Source organism: Natator depressus, chromosome 26, assembly GCF_965152275.1.
Source record: "Natator depressus isolate rNatDep1 chromosome 26, rNatDep2.hap1, whole genome shotgun sequence".
Classification (NCBI taxonomy): domain Eukaryota; kingdom Metazoa; phylum Chordata; order Testudines; family Cheloniidae; genus Natator; species Natator depressus.
The window spans coordinates 13,188,350-13,204,559 of record NC_134259.1 but is presented as its reverse complement, the minus strand read 5'-3'; the positions used below and the strand labels follow the sequence as shown (position 1 = coordinate 13,204,559).

The following is a 16,210-nucleotide window of genomic DNA, read 5'->3' as shown; positions in this document are numbered from 1 at the left end:
GAGCAGGGTCGGCGTGAGGGCTCCAGATGGGCTGTTGGCAGGGGTGATGATTTAGGAATGACTATTCTGTGAATGATGCCAGGTTGGTCAGGAGGCCTACTTCCTCCCTGTTAGAGAAGAGCAGTCCAGATCAGCCTGGCCCATCCTCCAAACACCCACCCCATCCTCCTTAGTGGCTAGAGAAGGGCAGGGCACAGGGCTCCTCTGGTTGGGAAACCAGAATCGGAGCTGCTCGGGCAGGTCCTGGGACACACCTGCTCTTCTAGGGGAGGAGCCATGGAGCATCTCAGGCTGTCCATGGCAGGAGAAAGTAGGATGAGCCCTGGTGTAGAGAGGAGACTGGCCAGGAGTCTTAAAGTCTTGGTGGAGGCTGGTCCTTCTCCATCCTTTCCCTGGAGCCAACAGGGACTGCACAAGGTTGCCGGGTGCCAAGTGAGATGGGTATGAAGTAGGGGGAGGGGATGAGTGATGGAGATAGGGTTGCAGGGGCCTGCATGGTGTTCAGTAACATGGGTAGCTTCCCTCCCCCACCCCAGGAACCGGTCATCATGCCCCTTGTCACCCAGCCACATCAGCACCTGGGATAGGTCTGGGGTAGGTGGCACAAGCCACGCAGGGTTCCTGCTAGTCAGAGATTCCCAGCGTTTTTCACTGTGCAGCCCCCTTTGTAGTTCCATGTCCCATGCACGCCCACCTCTTTCTCCCCTCTCCTTCACAGCCAAGCCCTGCTCCCAAGACCCCTACTTGGCTCTGCCCAGTCCCCTTGCTTTCTCCCCTAGCCTGCTGCTCCCTCAGGCCACGATCCCTACCAGGCTGCGCTGATTCCTCCATGTTGGCTTCAGCTGATTCCTCCATGTTTCAGCCGTCTGCCCCCCACTGCTGCCTGTTGCCACTGGCCCAGCATCGGGGGCACGTGCAGGGTAGCAACTGGTACTACAGAGGTGGGCTCGCTCTCCAACCCCTCCCCTTGTGTGCCGGCTGCCTCCTGCTCCTCAGCAAGTAGCAAGGATGGGGAACTGTCCTAGTTCACATCAGGTCCTTGTGCGGCCCCTGATAACCTCTCGCGGCGCCCCACAGTTTGAAAAGCTATGCCCTCGGGGATCGAGGCAGGGTGCTAACGCAGCTCTGCTGAGCCAAAGGGGAGGAGGGCAGGATACAGGCTACTGCTGATGGAGTGGCTCAGATGAGAGTATTGACCAGGGCTACGTTGATCAGATTACTGGGGACAGAGCCCTGCTCACGATCGGGAAGGGGAGGTGCTGGCAGCAGGGAAGGAGCTGCCCGTGGAAGGCAGCGGGATAAGGAAGTATCCCTACCTGCTTTGGGAGCAGCTCCTGGGTATGAAGTTCTTGGTTTGCTGGAGTGGTTTGTGCCTTGTGTTCTCTAGACTCCACTTTTCGGGGGCATGGAGAACGAAAACATTTAAGCAGGTGCATTAGAATGGTCACACAGGGACTTTCCCCTGCAGTGAATAGCATCCTGCCCTGCTCCCAGCCCTGGTGTCACTGCAACCCGGGGACTGCAAGAAAGTCCTCCAGCTCTCTTCCAGTGGCTGCACCAAGGGCCTGGCGAAAAGGATCCATTCCCGGAGAGCTCTAAGCAAGTCCTGGTGCAGCAGAGGGCGCTCCCGCCCCAGCTCTTCCCACAGCTCCAGCTCACACAGAGTGGTCCTTTCACGTTCTGTGTCCAGAGGCATTGCAATGAAAGGCACTGGGTGAGGCTTTCAGGAAACCTGCTCCAAGCTGAGCTGGAAAGGGCCATAGGAAAGAAGTGGGGGAGGGAAATTAACCTCTGACTAAACTGCTGGAAGCCTGTGATGAATGGACTGTGTCATGGTGGCAGGCAAAGTCCAGTCTGAGAGTGGAAAGGTGTCCAGACCAAACAGCTGGTCTAAGAGCTGTCCAGTGCCATATGGCAGCGGGGAAAGAGATGTAGGGGGCGACCCTGGATTCCTGATGTCCTACAAAACCTCCCTTACCGCAGGGGTCAGACTGGAGGGTCACAATGGCTTTTAAAATCGGAGTGAATTCTCTCAGGGAAAAATGGGAATAAAACACTGAAAAGATCTTTATGGGTTCAGTTCAATTCCTGCTACAGAACGAGGAGCAATGGTCTCAAGTTGCAGTGGGGGAGGTCTAGGTTGGATATTAGGAAACACTATTTCACTAGGAGAGTGGTGGAATGGGTTACCTAGGGAGGTGGTGGAATCTCCTTCCTTAGGAGTTTTTAAGGTCAGGCTTGACACAGCCCTGGCTGGGATGATTTAGTTGGGGATTGGTCCTGCTTTGTGCAGGGGGTTGGACTAGATGACCTCCTGAGGTCCCTTCCAACCCTGAGATTCTATGATTCTATGGTACTGTCTCTATAACGTCCCAGGGCAGAGACCCAGCACAAGGCCATGAACCACTTAAGTACCATTTAACAGACCTAAGCCACGCATGGGCCATGTGCTCGTCCCACTGCCCAAGGGAGAATTTCACCTTGTCCGGGAAGCAAATTGGTATCTAATTGTTCCGGGCTTTGAAAGACCATAGTGGGCTCTTGCATTAAGAGGTAGTGGTGATGTGCAGTCAGTACTTTAATATGGGATTTCCTCTGAAATATACCATGACACCCCCCCACCCCCAGCTTCGTAGGTTCCAAGGCCAGAACAGACCATTCTGACCATCTAGTCTCATCTCCTGCATAGCACAGGCCAGGAGACTTCCCTAAATTAATTCCTGTTTGAACTAGAGTGGATCTTGATTGAAATGCTGCCAGTGATGGAGAATCCACCATGACCCTGGGTAAATTGTTCAAGTGGTGAATTACCCATGTGCCGCGTACTTCACTGGAGCTACACCCACGTACACCAGCAGAGGAGCTGGCTCATTGTGCACAAGTGAGGATGCCCCTAAAACAGTTAATCTCACAGGAGAGGATGAACGGTCCAGGCTTAAGGCACCAGCCTATACCATGGGAGGCTTGCATTCAATTCTCAGCTCTGCAGCAAGCATCTCTGGGCATGTCCCTTAGCCACTTTGGGTCTCAGTTCCCTGACTGTACATGGGGATCAGAGCACTGCCCTGCCTCACAGGGATGTGTGAGGATAAAGACATTTATCCGCTAATTTGGAGGTGCTCGGATACTAGGATGGGGGGTGGGGAGGGGTTATGTTAGATAGGAGGGAGAGGGGACATTTTGTCAGATCCTGGAGTTTGAAATAATCCCTGCCACTGGGCTTTCACTCTCCATCAGCATCACTGGGAGATAATCAGGTTTCAGAGTAACAGCCGTGTTAGTCTGTATTCGCAAAAAGAACAGGAGGACTTGTGGCACCTTAGAGACTAACCAATTTATTTGAGCATAAGCTTTCGTGAGCTGCTTATGCTCAAATAAATTGGTTAGTCTCTAAGGTGCCACAAGTACTTCTTTTCGTTTTTGAGAGATAATCGTGTTTGGCTCTCCAATCAAGGCAGTTTCCATAACGCTGTCCTATTCCTGCCCTTAAGCAATGCCTCTTGCGGGTGCCAATGTCAAAAAGTGACGTGGGGACTTCCGATGGGGTGGGGCAATGTGATTTCATTGGCAAAGGGAGGGGCTGCAGGAAATACGGGATGCTTGGCTAGCCTTTTGAGAAGGAGCCATCGTAAAGATGTTTACTCTCAAAAAGTACTGAATTCAGTCACGGCGTCCGGAAAATGTTTCCATTCACCGTGAGAACTGGGGCTGGGGTCTGGGGGCAGCTGCCAAGTGCAGGCAAAGCAGAGCTGGTTCTAACCCAGTCCTGGCACTGGCATCATTTAGGGTAACCAAAGAGCTGCTCTATTTACGCCGGCTGGAGATGGCTAGAGTGCAGCGTGCCCCTCATGGGTCCCTAAGCTCGGGGCTGCCTGGGGCAGGGGTAGCTTTGGAGGTGTCTCTGTTGTCTCTTTGCCAGCTTGGGAGGGAATCCACAGCTGAGGAGCTACAGCTGCTTTCTCTTTTCTCTTGCCACTCAGTGGAACAGGGGCCTCGGAGACTCTGGCCCTTAATTTTAAACGTGAAAGCATCAAGAGTTTGGTTTTTTTGTTCTTGAGCTACAAGGGCAGGGGGGTTTGAATCAGCCTCATAACAGGCCATGTTTGCAACCTTAACTAGGGACATACTGACCCCACAGTAAAACAGCCAACATCTGCAAAGCCAGCACTGGTACCAGGATCCTTTAAAACACCGGACTCTCCCTCTGGGGCTAAAGGAAGACCCAGTGACGGCTCTGTTCTTTCAAAAGTGCAGTCCGCCAACAGAACACCCCAGGATCATGCACTCCCTGCCTAGTCCCCAGTCCTGGTCCCACTGAGCTCAGTGGCAAACATCTCCCATCAGCATGTGCAGGACTGGGACCTTGACGTCCGCTGAAATGGGTGGAAACAGGATTGGTTCCAGCAGGGCCCATCAGTTCTAGGGTTTGTCTCCCGGGAGCGCCTGGAGGGCTCAGATGTGGTCAGAGCCGCAATGTGCCAGGCGCTGCACAGACACAGCGAGAGAGATGCTCCTGCTCCAAACAGACATGGGCAGGGCATGGGAAACAGAGCCAGGGTCTTGTCCCAGCTCCCAGGGCAGGGCTGGGAACAGAGCCTGGCCTCCCATGACCCATCTATGACCCGGCCACAGTGCACACTGGCTACGCACTTTGCTTCCTTGCAGCCTTTACTATCCTGGCACCTTCCTTTCCAAGGCGATTGAGTTTCAAGGGCCAGGGGTGGGGGAAACTGAGGCAGAGGAAAGTTCCCCGGGGGCCACCCGGGGTGGGGGCTTTAACGCTCCTACGGCTCAAAAACGCTTGGCCGGCTTGTCCTCAAACTTTGCAGCAGGGCCCCTCTTTCCCTGCCCCGACCCCTCCCCCGTCCCGGTCTCTGAGCCTGAGCCCTAGCGGGGGGCTAAAGGGGGACTTGGGCCGGGCCGGGCCTGGAAACGGGAGGATCCCCGCGGAGCCCCTTGTGGCGCATCCCGGCCGCCAGGGGCTGGGGGTGGCCGGGGCAGCGACTTGCAACCAGGTGGGTGGACCCGGCTGCTTTGCAAAGCGGCGGCTGCTTGCCTCCCTCCCTGCCCGCCCCAGCCCTTGTCTCCTCCCTCCCCGCCCCGCTGCCGGTGCCTGCCAAGGGGATGGCGCGGAGCTGCCTGACATCACACGCCGGGGATGGGGGCGCGACCACCCAGCCCCTGCCGCGGCTGCCTTCAAAAGCGGCGCAGGCGGCTGCCGGCTCGTCCCGCAGCCCGGGCAGGCGCAGGGGCCGGCGGGCTCCGGGCGAGACTTGTTGGGGAAACTTCTTGCGCCCCGGGGAGCGCAGCCGGCCGGGGGCGCGCAGCCTGGGGGCTCCCCCGCGGAGGCGCCCGGGCCCCGATGGGGGCTTCTGAGCGCCGGGAGCCGAGGCTGCCAGCGAGCCCTGAGCGCGGGGCAGGCGGGGCGCTCCCCACCCCTCCTGGATCTGCTCTTTAGAAGCCCCCCCGGCAGCCTCATTGGGGGGGGGCGCCCAAGCCATGGACAGCCCCGAGGGTTACTCGGTCCAAGCCACCGCGGCCATCGCCGCCATCATCACCTTCCTCATCCTCTTCACCATCTTCGGCAACGTGCTGGTGATCATCGCTGTGCTCACCAGCCGGTCCCTCCGAGCCCCCCAGAACCTCTTCCTGGTGTCCCTGGCGGCGGCCGACATCCTGGTGGCCACCCTCATCATCCCCTTTTCCCTGGCCAACGAGCTGATGGGCTACTGGCACTTCCGGAAGACCTGGTGCGAGATCTACCTGGCCTTGGACGTTCTCTTCTGCACCTCCTCCATCGTGCACCTCTGCGCCATCAGCCTGGACCGGTACTGGTCCGTCAGCCAGGCCATCGAGTACAACTCCAAGAGGACCCCCAGGAGGATCAAGTGCATCATCCTCATCGTGTGGATGATCGCAGCCTTCATCTCCCTGCCCCCCCTCATCTACAAGGGGAACAAGAAGGACAGCCAGGCTGGCAGGCCGCAGTGCAAACTCAACGAGGAGGCGTGGTACATCCTCTCCTCCAGCATTGGCTCCTTCTTCGCCCCCTGCATCATCATGATCCTGGTCTACCTGCGGATTTACCTTATAGCCAAGCACCGGACCCAGCAAGGCTCCAGAGGCAAGAAGCCCAAGGCCAAGGAGAAGGGGACATCTAGGAAAATCACCAGCCCGACCTCTGAGACCTCTCCCCAGCAGCTGGGCGCAAGGGAACCCAAAGGGCATCAGGAGCCCATTGAGGATAGTGATCAGCCAGTGACCCCTACGCTCCCTGCCCACAGGACATCTCTCCTGAGCCTGGAGGAACAGCCGCCGCCACCTGCCACTAGCCCTTGCCAGCCGCAACCGGAGAAGAAAGAGTCTTCTGGCTCCAGCCCGCTGGAGCGCTCCCTGCACTGCAGCCTCAAGCAGCGCAATGGGCACCCCCAGAGCTCTGCCAAGGGCATGGAGACCCTGGCCACTGCCAAGGGGGAGGTGGTGCTGGTGAGGAGGGTGAAGACCCTAAGTGCCAACCCTTGGAAGAGGAAGACCCACCTCAACCGGGAGAAGAGGTTCACCTTCGTCCTCGCCGTGGTAATCGGGGTCTTTGTCCTCTGCTGGTTCCCTTTCTTCTTTCTCTATAGCCTGGGGGCCATCTGCCCAGAACTCTGCAAGGTCCCCAACAGCGTGTTCCAGTTCTTCTTCTGGATTGGCTACTGCAACAGCTCCTTGAACCCTGTGATCTACACCATCTTCAACCAGGACTTCCGCAAGGCCTTCCGCAAGATCCTCTGCAGGCAGGGGACTCAGACTGCCTGGTGAGAGAGCAGAGGGGAGGTGGGAGACTGTAGGTTGAGGTGTGGGGACCAGGGGGTTGGAATAGTGGCAACATTCCACTGACGCTATTTAAAACACGTCTATTTATTCATTGGCTTTTGTGTTTGCAAAGAGTGGGGATGGGCGGTGGATACAAAAGTGCATTTTAAAGACTGTTTTGGATCAGCCTTTTTATATCTCTCTCTCTATATATTTCCTGCAAATGAGTTAAAACCCAGGACCATTTGCCAATGTATTTTCTACTGAGCTGGGGATCCTTTAATGTGCATGCCATTCATATGGGTGGGATGAGAAAAGCTCTCTTCCCACCAACTCTGCAGAGGAAAGTGTGTGTGACCTGCCTTCCAGGTAACCACAAGAGAGTCTCCTGCCAGTCTCTCTTCCTTCTTTCTGTCTCCGATGGGAGGTTGGTGTGGTGAGGCTCAGAAAGAAATCTGCCCCAGGCCACACTTTCTCTCTGCTCAGGAAGGCAAGGGCCAAATTTGATGCTGGTCACAGCTGCACTGCGCCCCTTTATGCCAGCTGAGTGGTGGGTTGCAAACATACTTGTACGGAGCTCATGTGATTATGGAGGTTTAATGCAGTGAAGGTTTCAGTCTGCCTGGGCCAGATTCTGCTCTCGGCTTCACTGGGGTAATTCTTGCTAAAACACAGGGCCAGGGTTCATACTGGGACCCCCCCATGGAACCCTTCTCTGATGGAGCTGGGATCTAACTCAGACATGTCTCTCCCATTTAGCAGCATGGGTTTGGTGGGTTGGTTGTGACCCCCAGATTGAGAACCCATGCCCTAGGATTTCTGGGTGACAGTTCCCACTGTGTGGGCTCTAGTGTGGACAAGGCTCCCATGACAGCCTGTGCTTTTAACACCATGTCAGCATGACCTCCCCTGAGAATGGGGTTAAAAGGCCAGTGGTGGCAGGCGCAGTGTCTACACCAGGGCTCCCACTGGTGGAGCCGCTAGCGGGGTGGGGGAGACTTGGGGAGGGACAAGATGATATGGACACAAGGGGTTTTTTTGGATTGACACACTTGGGTCTGAGAGGAGGGTTTGGGCATGAGGATTTTCCTTCCTTTGGTTCCTTTTTTCTTACGAAAAGAAGAATTCTTTCTTTTTTTCTTTGTTTTTTTTGCTTAGCCCATACAATGTATGTCCCTCTTCTCTGAATCTACCCCAGTCTGTGTCACTTTTCTATGGAATTCAGAACAAAGCATGTGGTCAAAGTCGCACAGATCCTGGAAACAAACAGAATCTGCTCCATTCTGCAGGATGCCGAGTCTTCTAGGACTCTGTTTTGCTTGATAGCTTCTGACATTACCTCTGGGATCTGTAGCTCCTTCAGCAGTTTGTCTCTCCGATGTTTGTCCCCTCCTCCCCAAACGCATACAGTATCTGTTTGCAAGGAACAAAGCTCTCCAAAGCAAATAGTATCTCTTTGCAAGGAACAAAAGCATTAAATCAAAGCATCTATGATATGAATGCAAGTGGGAAAGAGAAGGTGGTTAATCAAGGATGTGTTAGTAGCTGTGATACAGTGTTTCTAAGCCTGAATCGTTCTTTTAAAAATGACACAATAGCCTAATTTTGCACATCAGAACGGGAGCTGTGAGCGGGAGACATCTGTCTGGTTCTCACTCCTTGGCTGTTGTGGGATCTTTGTGTTATTTCCCCCTTACACCTGTGTTTAATAAGATCATACCACCCTCTCACAGCAGGGATGGGATCTCCTTTCCTGGATCTCTATGTCACCCGTACAAACTCTGGGTACAAAGTCAGCTGCCTGGAACTCTGCAAAAGTGGGATCCAGAACCAGTAAGAGTTGACACTTTTTAAATCCGCAGAACTCTAAGCACTTTACAAGGCCGAGTAAGTAACAATGATCCTCATTTTTCAGGGGGCAAAGCTGATTCCCGGGGGCGGAAGTAACTTGCCTATGGTTCAGACATCAAATGGGTGTCAGAGGTGACAAAAGAACCCAGGAATCCTGACTCCCAGTCCTGTGCCCTGGGAAAAGAACCCAGGTGTCCTGACTCCCAGTCCTGTGCCCTGGGAAAAGAACCCAGGAGCCCTGACTCCCAGCCTGGTGCTCTTTCAGTGTGGACCATTCTGGCTCCAATTGGTTATTGAAATTAAGATTAGTCAGTGCTGATTTTAAAGTATCTTGTTACCACTTATGGACTCCACATCCAAATGCAGCTTCCCGCCCTTTCCAAGCAGTCTGCGGAGAGAGGAAAAATAACAGGGGTGGATTTTTGCCCCTGAGCCCGTAAAGGGAAGAGAGTGGAGGAGAACATATAACGTCCAGTGCAAGCGAGGAGCAGGTTTGCTGTCTCCGAACCTGTCACCTGCAGGGGAGGTGGGATGTCTCATGCCACTTGGGCTTCCTGTGTTTTACCTCGGCTGCGTGTGGCATTGCAACATGGGGTGGGTCATGATGGGAGCGGGCTCTGTTTGGAGCTTCTGTTGATCTCTGTGCCCCATAACCATATCCCCTGTGAACAGCAGGAGTTGTGTTTTTTCCCAATGTTGTGTGTGCGGAATGATGTTGATGAAAAGTCTTGAGATATTTTAACAATAAAAGATATTTTGTAATAAGCGAGTGTGTGCACTGCCATAATAACGCTTAGCACTCTCCAACCATTGACTGTTTAGCAATGACGGCGAAAGGGGGCACGGGGCGTAAGTAGGTATCATGAGCCCCATTCTGCAGCTGGGGAAACTGAGGCACAAAGAGACAGTGTGACTTGCCCAAGGTCCCCCAGTGAGTCAGCAGCAGAGCTGGGGATAGATTCATAGATTCATAAGGCCCGGAGGAGGGATGATTATGATCAGCCACTCTGATCTCCCGCATAGCCCAGGCCAGAGGCTCTCGCCCAGGGCTGCCTGTATTGAGCCCCATGACTTGTGATTGAACTATGGCAGATATTTTAGAACAGTCCTGGCTTCCAGCCCTGGGCACAGTTCCATGCTGCTTCTCAAAACCAGACACATTGTGGAGGCTAGGACACAGGCCTTTAAGGATGTGCAGTTAAGGGGGTGAAATCCTGACCCTATTTTGCCATTGACTTCACCCTCTCAGCTGGGGCATTCGAGCCTAGGTCAGCTTGAGGGACGTGGCAGGGGCTTCACGGGCTGCCAGGACTCTGCCCTTCGCATCAGTGCCATCTAGGGCCATCAACAGGGGGCTCAGTGATAGGGCTACAGGAGGAACCGGTGGGGGTTCTAGCTCCCCACCACCCTTGCCAGCACTGGGGAGTTCACACGCTTTCCCCGGGCTTGGCAGGAGAGGGTCTGGCTAGATCCCAGATGGGAGAGGGGCTCTGTGGTCATGTGTTCTGTGCTGGCAGCAGGGAGATCCAGTCCTGCCCCCGAGCAGTGCATTCTGGAGCCTCCAGGCAGAGCTGGTGACTCACTTTCTCTGCTCTGGCAGCCGGAGCTGGGAAGGAAACAATTCTCCAGCAAATCCTACCCTTGGGGCCGCAGGACTGGAGCAAGAGGCCAAGTGAACCTCTTCGCCAGAGCTGGGCTTGGATCTCTCTTGGCGGGGGGGTCTCCTCGGAGGGCCGCATTTTCCTGCGCTCCTAAGGGTGACCCCAAGCTCTCCCCTGCGCCCCTAACACCCCTGCAAATCTAAAGCGCCTCCATGGAAATCAGCCGAGAGACAGGGGTGTCAAATTGGAGCTGTGAGCACAGAAGCAACCCTGGGTTCTTTTTAAATAAAGGTAGAAGTCAAATTAACTCAAACGACATCTCTAGTAGACCGACTCTGTTCCTAATCCAGCTACATACAGTCTAGAAATGCTCCTGAGTTCCCACTGTAAATGATTCGGAGGCTCCGGGTCAGTGATTGGCTATAAACCCCAAGCCTTCCCCTCTTGCACCACGCATGTGAGCCTTTTCCCGGGGCTGGTTTATTTATCGAAAGTCTCCACCAACACATTTTGGCTGCTTGATAAACGACTCTGCGACCCAACAAGGGAAGCGGGCGGCAGGGCCGGAGGAGAAGAATGTTCACGGCGAGGAAGAGAACAAAATGTTTTTTGGAAGGTCAAGATAAAGTTATTTATGGCATCGCATGGAAAAAATAAAAAAAAATCCGCTCCAAGGAGCCACCTGGCCCATGTCTCAGCCCTTGGTCCTGCACACAGACCCATAGACTACAGGATCAGAACCTAATGCCACGTACGCCTGACCTAATTGTAGTAGGACACAGAGGCTCCAGCCTGGTTAGCCCCTCTATGTGCTGTGTTCACACAGACTGGAAGATAGCCCCTGCCCGGAAGAGCTTCCAGTCTAAACTGGATGGAGGGGAAATGCCAGGGGAGGAGAAATGCCACCACAGAGAGGTGGAGTGATTTGCCCGAGATCAGTGGCACAGACTGGAACAAATCTGATGCCCTAAGTCCCTATGCATTAGCCGGCCGCTGGAGCCACGCTATTTTCACAGTGCTAGGCTGAGCAGAGCGAGCGCGTACCTGTCTTCCGCGCTCCCAGCTGCTGTGAAGATGTCCTCACTGACAAGGTAACAGACCATGAGTGGGCCTGTGCGGCCGTCATTGTGCCTCCCATCCTGCTCCGGGTGCCTCCTGCACCTTCTGTCACCCAGCTATTGAACAGTCCCTGGTCCTCATCCACCGAGCACCCTCGGCTGCCCGCTCCTGCCTTCCACAGGCTCCTGACTTGGACCATCGCGAGCCCTCTGGCTCTCCTGCGTCCAGCCGTCCCTTCTCTTTGGCTCTCGCCACACTGTCCCTGGCTGGTACTCTCCTCCTGGGTCCTGGAATCTTATTTATCCTGGGCCTGATTTTCCTCTAATTTAAATAGCAAATTAGGATTAGCTCCAGTAAAGTCAATGGAGCTTCGCTCGATGCATAGCCTCTGCATGCTGTCAAGGCTTGTGCTATGGTTGTCATGTAATAACTAGATCTGGACAGGAGAGAGAGACCCATCCCAGAATAGCCAGGTTCACGGCAGGGACTTGAACCTGGGACTTCCACTGGTCTCCTGCCGCAACCCCTGGGCTATGGAATCAGTTGCTCTCTGCCCCAATGACTATGTAATTATTTATACAAAGAGGAACAGCTCCAAAGGGAGAGATTCGCAGCCCAAATAGTTTGGGAGCCAGGGCTCACACCAGGGTCTCCCCCGTTCCCACCTGAATGCCACAACCAGTGTGCTGTTCTGGGGGATGGGAACGAAAAACCCTTAGGTCCACAAATTCCTGACCACCCATCGAGATGGCCTTACCAGAGGTCAAATTTGCCCAGAGCCTGTCACATGCACATACATCATCACCAGGACAGGGCGAAAGTTTTTTAGATGAAAACTGCCTTTGGGGACGATGTGCAACATGTTGGTACAGTTTGGAATTTTCCAGTTTTTGCTACTCGCGGAGGGGCCTGGGGTTTTTCATTTTTCCTTTCCCCAAGGTCAAAAGAGGGAAAGTGTGGGAAAATCCCAAAATGTTCCCTCTTGGTTCAAGCGGAAACAGACCATTTCGTTTCCAACGGTGCCAACGCGCCATCGGAAGGCGTTTCCTTGCGTTTGAAACCCTTTCCAGTTTGCTCTAATGAGGATGTGAACTCCATCCCCTGGCATGCAACATCGCCCTGGGAGAATTCAGTGCTTGGAAAGATGCCAGCTAGTTGGATGACTGGGATTAGTGGGCGGAGCCCAGGAAAGCCACCGAAGGCCCCGCCCGCTCAGGTGTGGGGGTGGCCGCTCCACCTGGCTGTCAGCCTAGCAAAAACTGACCCAGCTGGGATGGGGCGAAGGTCACAGAGTCAACCCAAAGGATACTCTGCAACTGACAGCTCTGCTGACTGACACCCATCCCGTCGCCCGCTCTAGGGAGCTGGTCCCAGCTGCAGGCTTTCCTAGGAGGGGCCCCGGCACAGAGGAGTTAACTCCTGGAGCCTGGCAGGCAGAACGCTCCTTCAGCAGGGAGGCGCCCTGGGAATTGCTGCTCCCAGCCTCCAGCAGCTTCCCACACACTTTGCAGGGTTTGCTCCGTTTTCCAGAGCAGGCAGAGCCGGGTTCCCACAGACCTGAGTTGAGCCTCCGAAGCACCGGCGCGGCCCTGCCTCTCTCCCCTCGCCGTCGGCGCCGGGATGCTGCTGTTATTTGCAGACGTTATTAAGGGCTTCCCGATAACCAGGCCTCCGATGACTGGGAGATGGAGATTTAAGTGTCTGCGGTTCCCTCTCCATTTGCACCTCCCTCTCCCCTTCTCCATCTCCCTCTCTTCATCGGTGTCTCTTGACTCCCACTTTCCCCCTCTCCTTGCATGTCTTTGTCTCTCCTTCTCCCCCCGGGACCATGCACTCGGCTCCTAGACCCATAGCCTCCTATCCCAGGCCAGGGATCCAGCCCCTGGGAACTGATGCTTGGGGCCAGGCCCTCTGGGTCAGGGTGATACTAATCAGCTGGAGGGTGTTTCAGAGGAAAGGAAACAAGTGACCCAGGTGACCCAAGGGGGTAAGGGACACGGCTGCCATCGGCCCTGGCCTCTTACCCACGTGGTAGTCTCTCTGCAGACAGTCTCTGCATCTATACTTTCTCCCATGATCCTCTCCCCTTGCGGAAGGCCTGGGGTGACCCCAGGCACTGGGGACCCAGAGGTGGGTAAGTGCATTAGAGGAAGTCATGGTTTATGCCCGGTGCTGTTTCCAGGGTGGCCGTGTCACACTGGGGAGCGTCAGTCACCATGGTTCTCTGGCAGGGGAAGAAGGGGGAGGCTGAGTCCCATGGGGCCTGGGGAAACTTCAGTTCCTTCTGCAGGATTCCAGGCCAATGTTCCTTCCCGCTGAGTGAGCCCAGCCCTAGGGATCGCCACCTGGGGCTTGCCAGATGCTAATCTCAACCCACGCATTGCAGTGTGCTTAACCCACTGAGCGCCACAGCAGCACCCAGCCCGTGGTGTGGTGGTTTGAATCCCGACATGCTGCAAGTCCCCAGGGAACTCTGAGACCATTGCTATCAAAGCCAGGGGTCACTTAGGACCCCTAACAGCCACAGCAATGGGAAATGGTGAAAGCAGGAACACAGGTTTGCCGGAATGGCTTGAGCCGCAAATCCATCTAGTCCTGTCTTTGACAGTGCCCAGCACCAGCTGCTTCAGAGGAAGGTGCAAGAGCCCCTGCACTGATGGGACAACCTGCCCCCCGGGGAAGATTCTTCCTGACCCTCTATTATTTAGAGGTTGGCTCATGCCCTGAAGCATGAAAATTTATTTCTCCTATTGTTGTGCTTGTGAATTGTGGCTTGGTAGGCCACAATCTATGGATCCGGGTAGATAGTAACCGGGAATCGGATGGTTCCCTGTTTGTCTGGATCACTGATCCATGGTGAAGGGGACCTTCCCCTGCTTTGTTCTTTCCCTTTATGGCTTGCTTGGTGCTCAGCTGGGAGGCAAGGGACCAGAGCTCCTTAAGCGAGGCCCTTAAGCTCGAGCCAACAGTGAGGTTCTGATCTGAAGCCAACGAGAATCTTCCATTGACTGGGGCACAGGGCAAATAATCACAGACCCCTGTGACATTTATTGATCTTGTCCACACAGCACTGGCTAGACTCCCAAATCCCCGTCCTAGCAGGCATAACACCTGGGTCTGGCGCCTCTCCTCTAGTTGATCCAAAGTCCTACTCAGGGATCTGGATGGTGGCTTTAGCAGAGGAGACATGTCCAGGCAGGACCTGCTAGAAACACAAAGGGAAGGAGATTAAGGGGAAACAGCTCCAACAGGACTCAACTTCCTTGTGGGGAAAACAAAATGGCGGAGTTGGAGGTGGCACTGGGCCGCTGGATCCGAACTCTTTTCTCCAGCCTGGCCCACCTCCTGGTAGAGTTTGTCTAGGAGGCTGAAGGCCCGTTATCCCCGCCTGCACCGGCAGACAGCCTGCTGCTAAGACACTCTGGGCAGCGTGAGGGACAGCCTGTCGAGGGACACCACCAGCTGGAAGGTCAGAGCTCAGGGAGCAAAAGGATTCCAGAGACCCTGAGAAAAATCTCCTAGTGCTAACATCTGGCAGGGAGCAGATGGTCTGGATGTGAGAGATGCAGCTTCATGTTTGGGGCGGGGACCCTACGTGGCTTGGTGAGCAACAGCAGAGCTGTGAGGGGCCTGAGCAGAGCTAGTATATCTAACTTCACAGCTATTGGCTCCTAGCTGGTATGTCTACACTTTCTTTCTAGTAGTGCTGGTCAGGAAAAAAAATTCAGCCGAAGAGTTTTGCGTCCGGAAAATGCAGTTTCATCGCGTGTGAATTTCGACAAAAAATTTTTATGGCAAAGCGTCGACGCGAATACTTTCGACTTTCTCACCTTGTTTTGACAATGTCAAAATAGTTCCTTTCGACTTTATCATTTTGATTCATGTTATTTAGTCTTTTCTGCCATATTAAAATATGAATTTTACTACCATAGCATATGTAGCACATATTGACTATGATCTTACATTTATAATGTTTTATACGAAATTGTAACATTTCTATAGTATGAAAACAACATGAGTCTGTGGATACAAATCATATTTTTTCCCGAATTTCTGTTCCATGAGAAAGCATGAGTTTTTGTTCCAAATCGGAACTGAAACGAATTTCAAAATGGCCAAATTCCCCGTGGGATGGGAATCCCCTTTTTGCCCGGCTCTACTTCCATGTTGTTGATCATTTTAAAGGCTCGCCATCTTTGAATGTACGTGATGGTCTGCAATGGCTCCAGGTCAGTCAATTCCCATCAGAGACCCGGGGCCTGCTTTGCAGAGGGCCTGAGTGCTAACCCCCCTTTAAGCGGAGTTGTTGGCGCTCAGCTCTCCTGAAACTTAGTCCCATGGTTGATCAGGGACCAATGATACTCCTGGGGAGTTGTGAGGGTGCAGCACCTCTGGGAAATTAGGTGCCTGACTGTAGCCCTTCGCTTTTGCCAAGTTTGGCCTATGTTTTTAAGCTGCCCCCAGTGCGCAATGACCAAAGACAGTAGCCTTGGTCTCCGGTTCCTAGGTTGCTGGCTTCCACAGCACAAGTGGCAAGATTTGGCCCCTTTGGGGCAGCCCCGGAGCAAAACGGGTGACTGGGCAACAAAATGGCAGATAAAATTCAATACTGATAAATACAAAGTCATGCACATTGGAAAACATAATCCCAACTATACATATCAAATGATGAGGTCTAGATTAGCTGTTACCATTCAAGAAAGAGATCTTGGAGTCACTGTGGATAGTTCTCTGAAAACATCCATTCAGTGTGCAGTGGCCGTCAAAAAAGGGAACAGAATGTTGGGAATCATTGAGAAAGGGATAGCTAAGAAGACAGAAAATATCATATTGCCTCTCTATAAAGCCATGGTACGCCCACATCTGGAATACTGTGTGCAGGTTGGTCACCCCCTCTCAAA

General features: G+C 54.0%; 1 protein-coding gene across 1 annotated transcript in view; it reads left to right on the top strand.

Moving 5' to 3' along the window:
* Nucleotides 1–5,379: 5,379 nt before the first annotated feature.
* ADRA2B (adrenoceptor alpha 2B) overlaps nt 5,380–16,210 on the top strand; it is a 31,257-nt gene continuing 20,426 nt past the window's right edge. Inside the window, exon 1 of the mRNA XM_074940179.1 lies at nt 5,380–6,800. Within this exon, the coding sequence (XP_074796280.1) occupies nt 5,500–6,800 (1,301 nt within the window). The 5' untranslated portion in view covers nt 5,380–5,499. The remainder of the gene's footprint in view (nt 6,801–16,210) is intronic.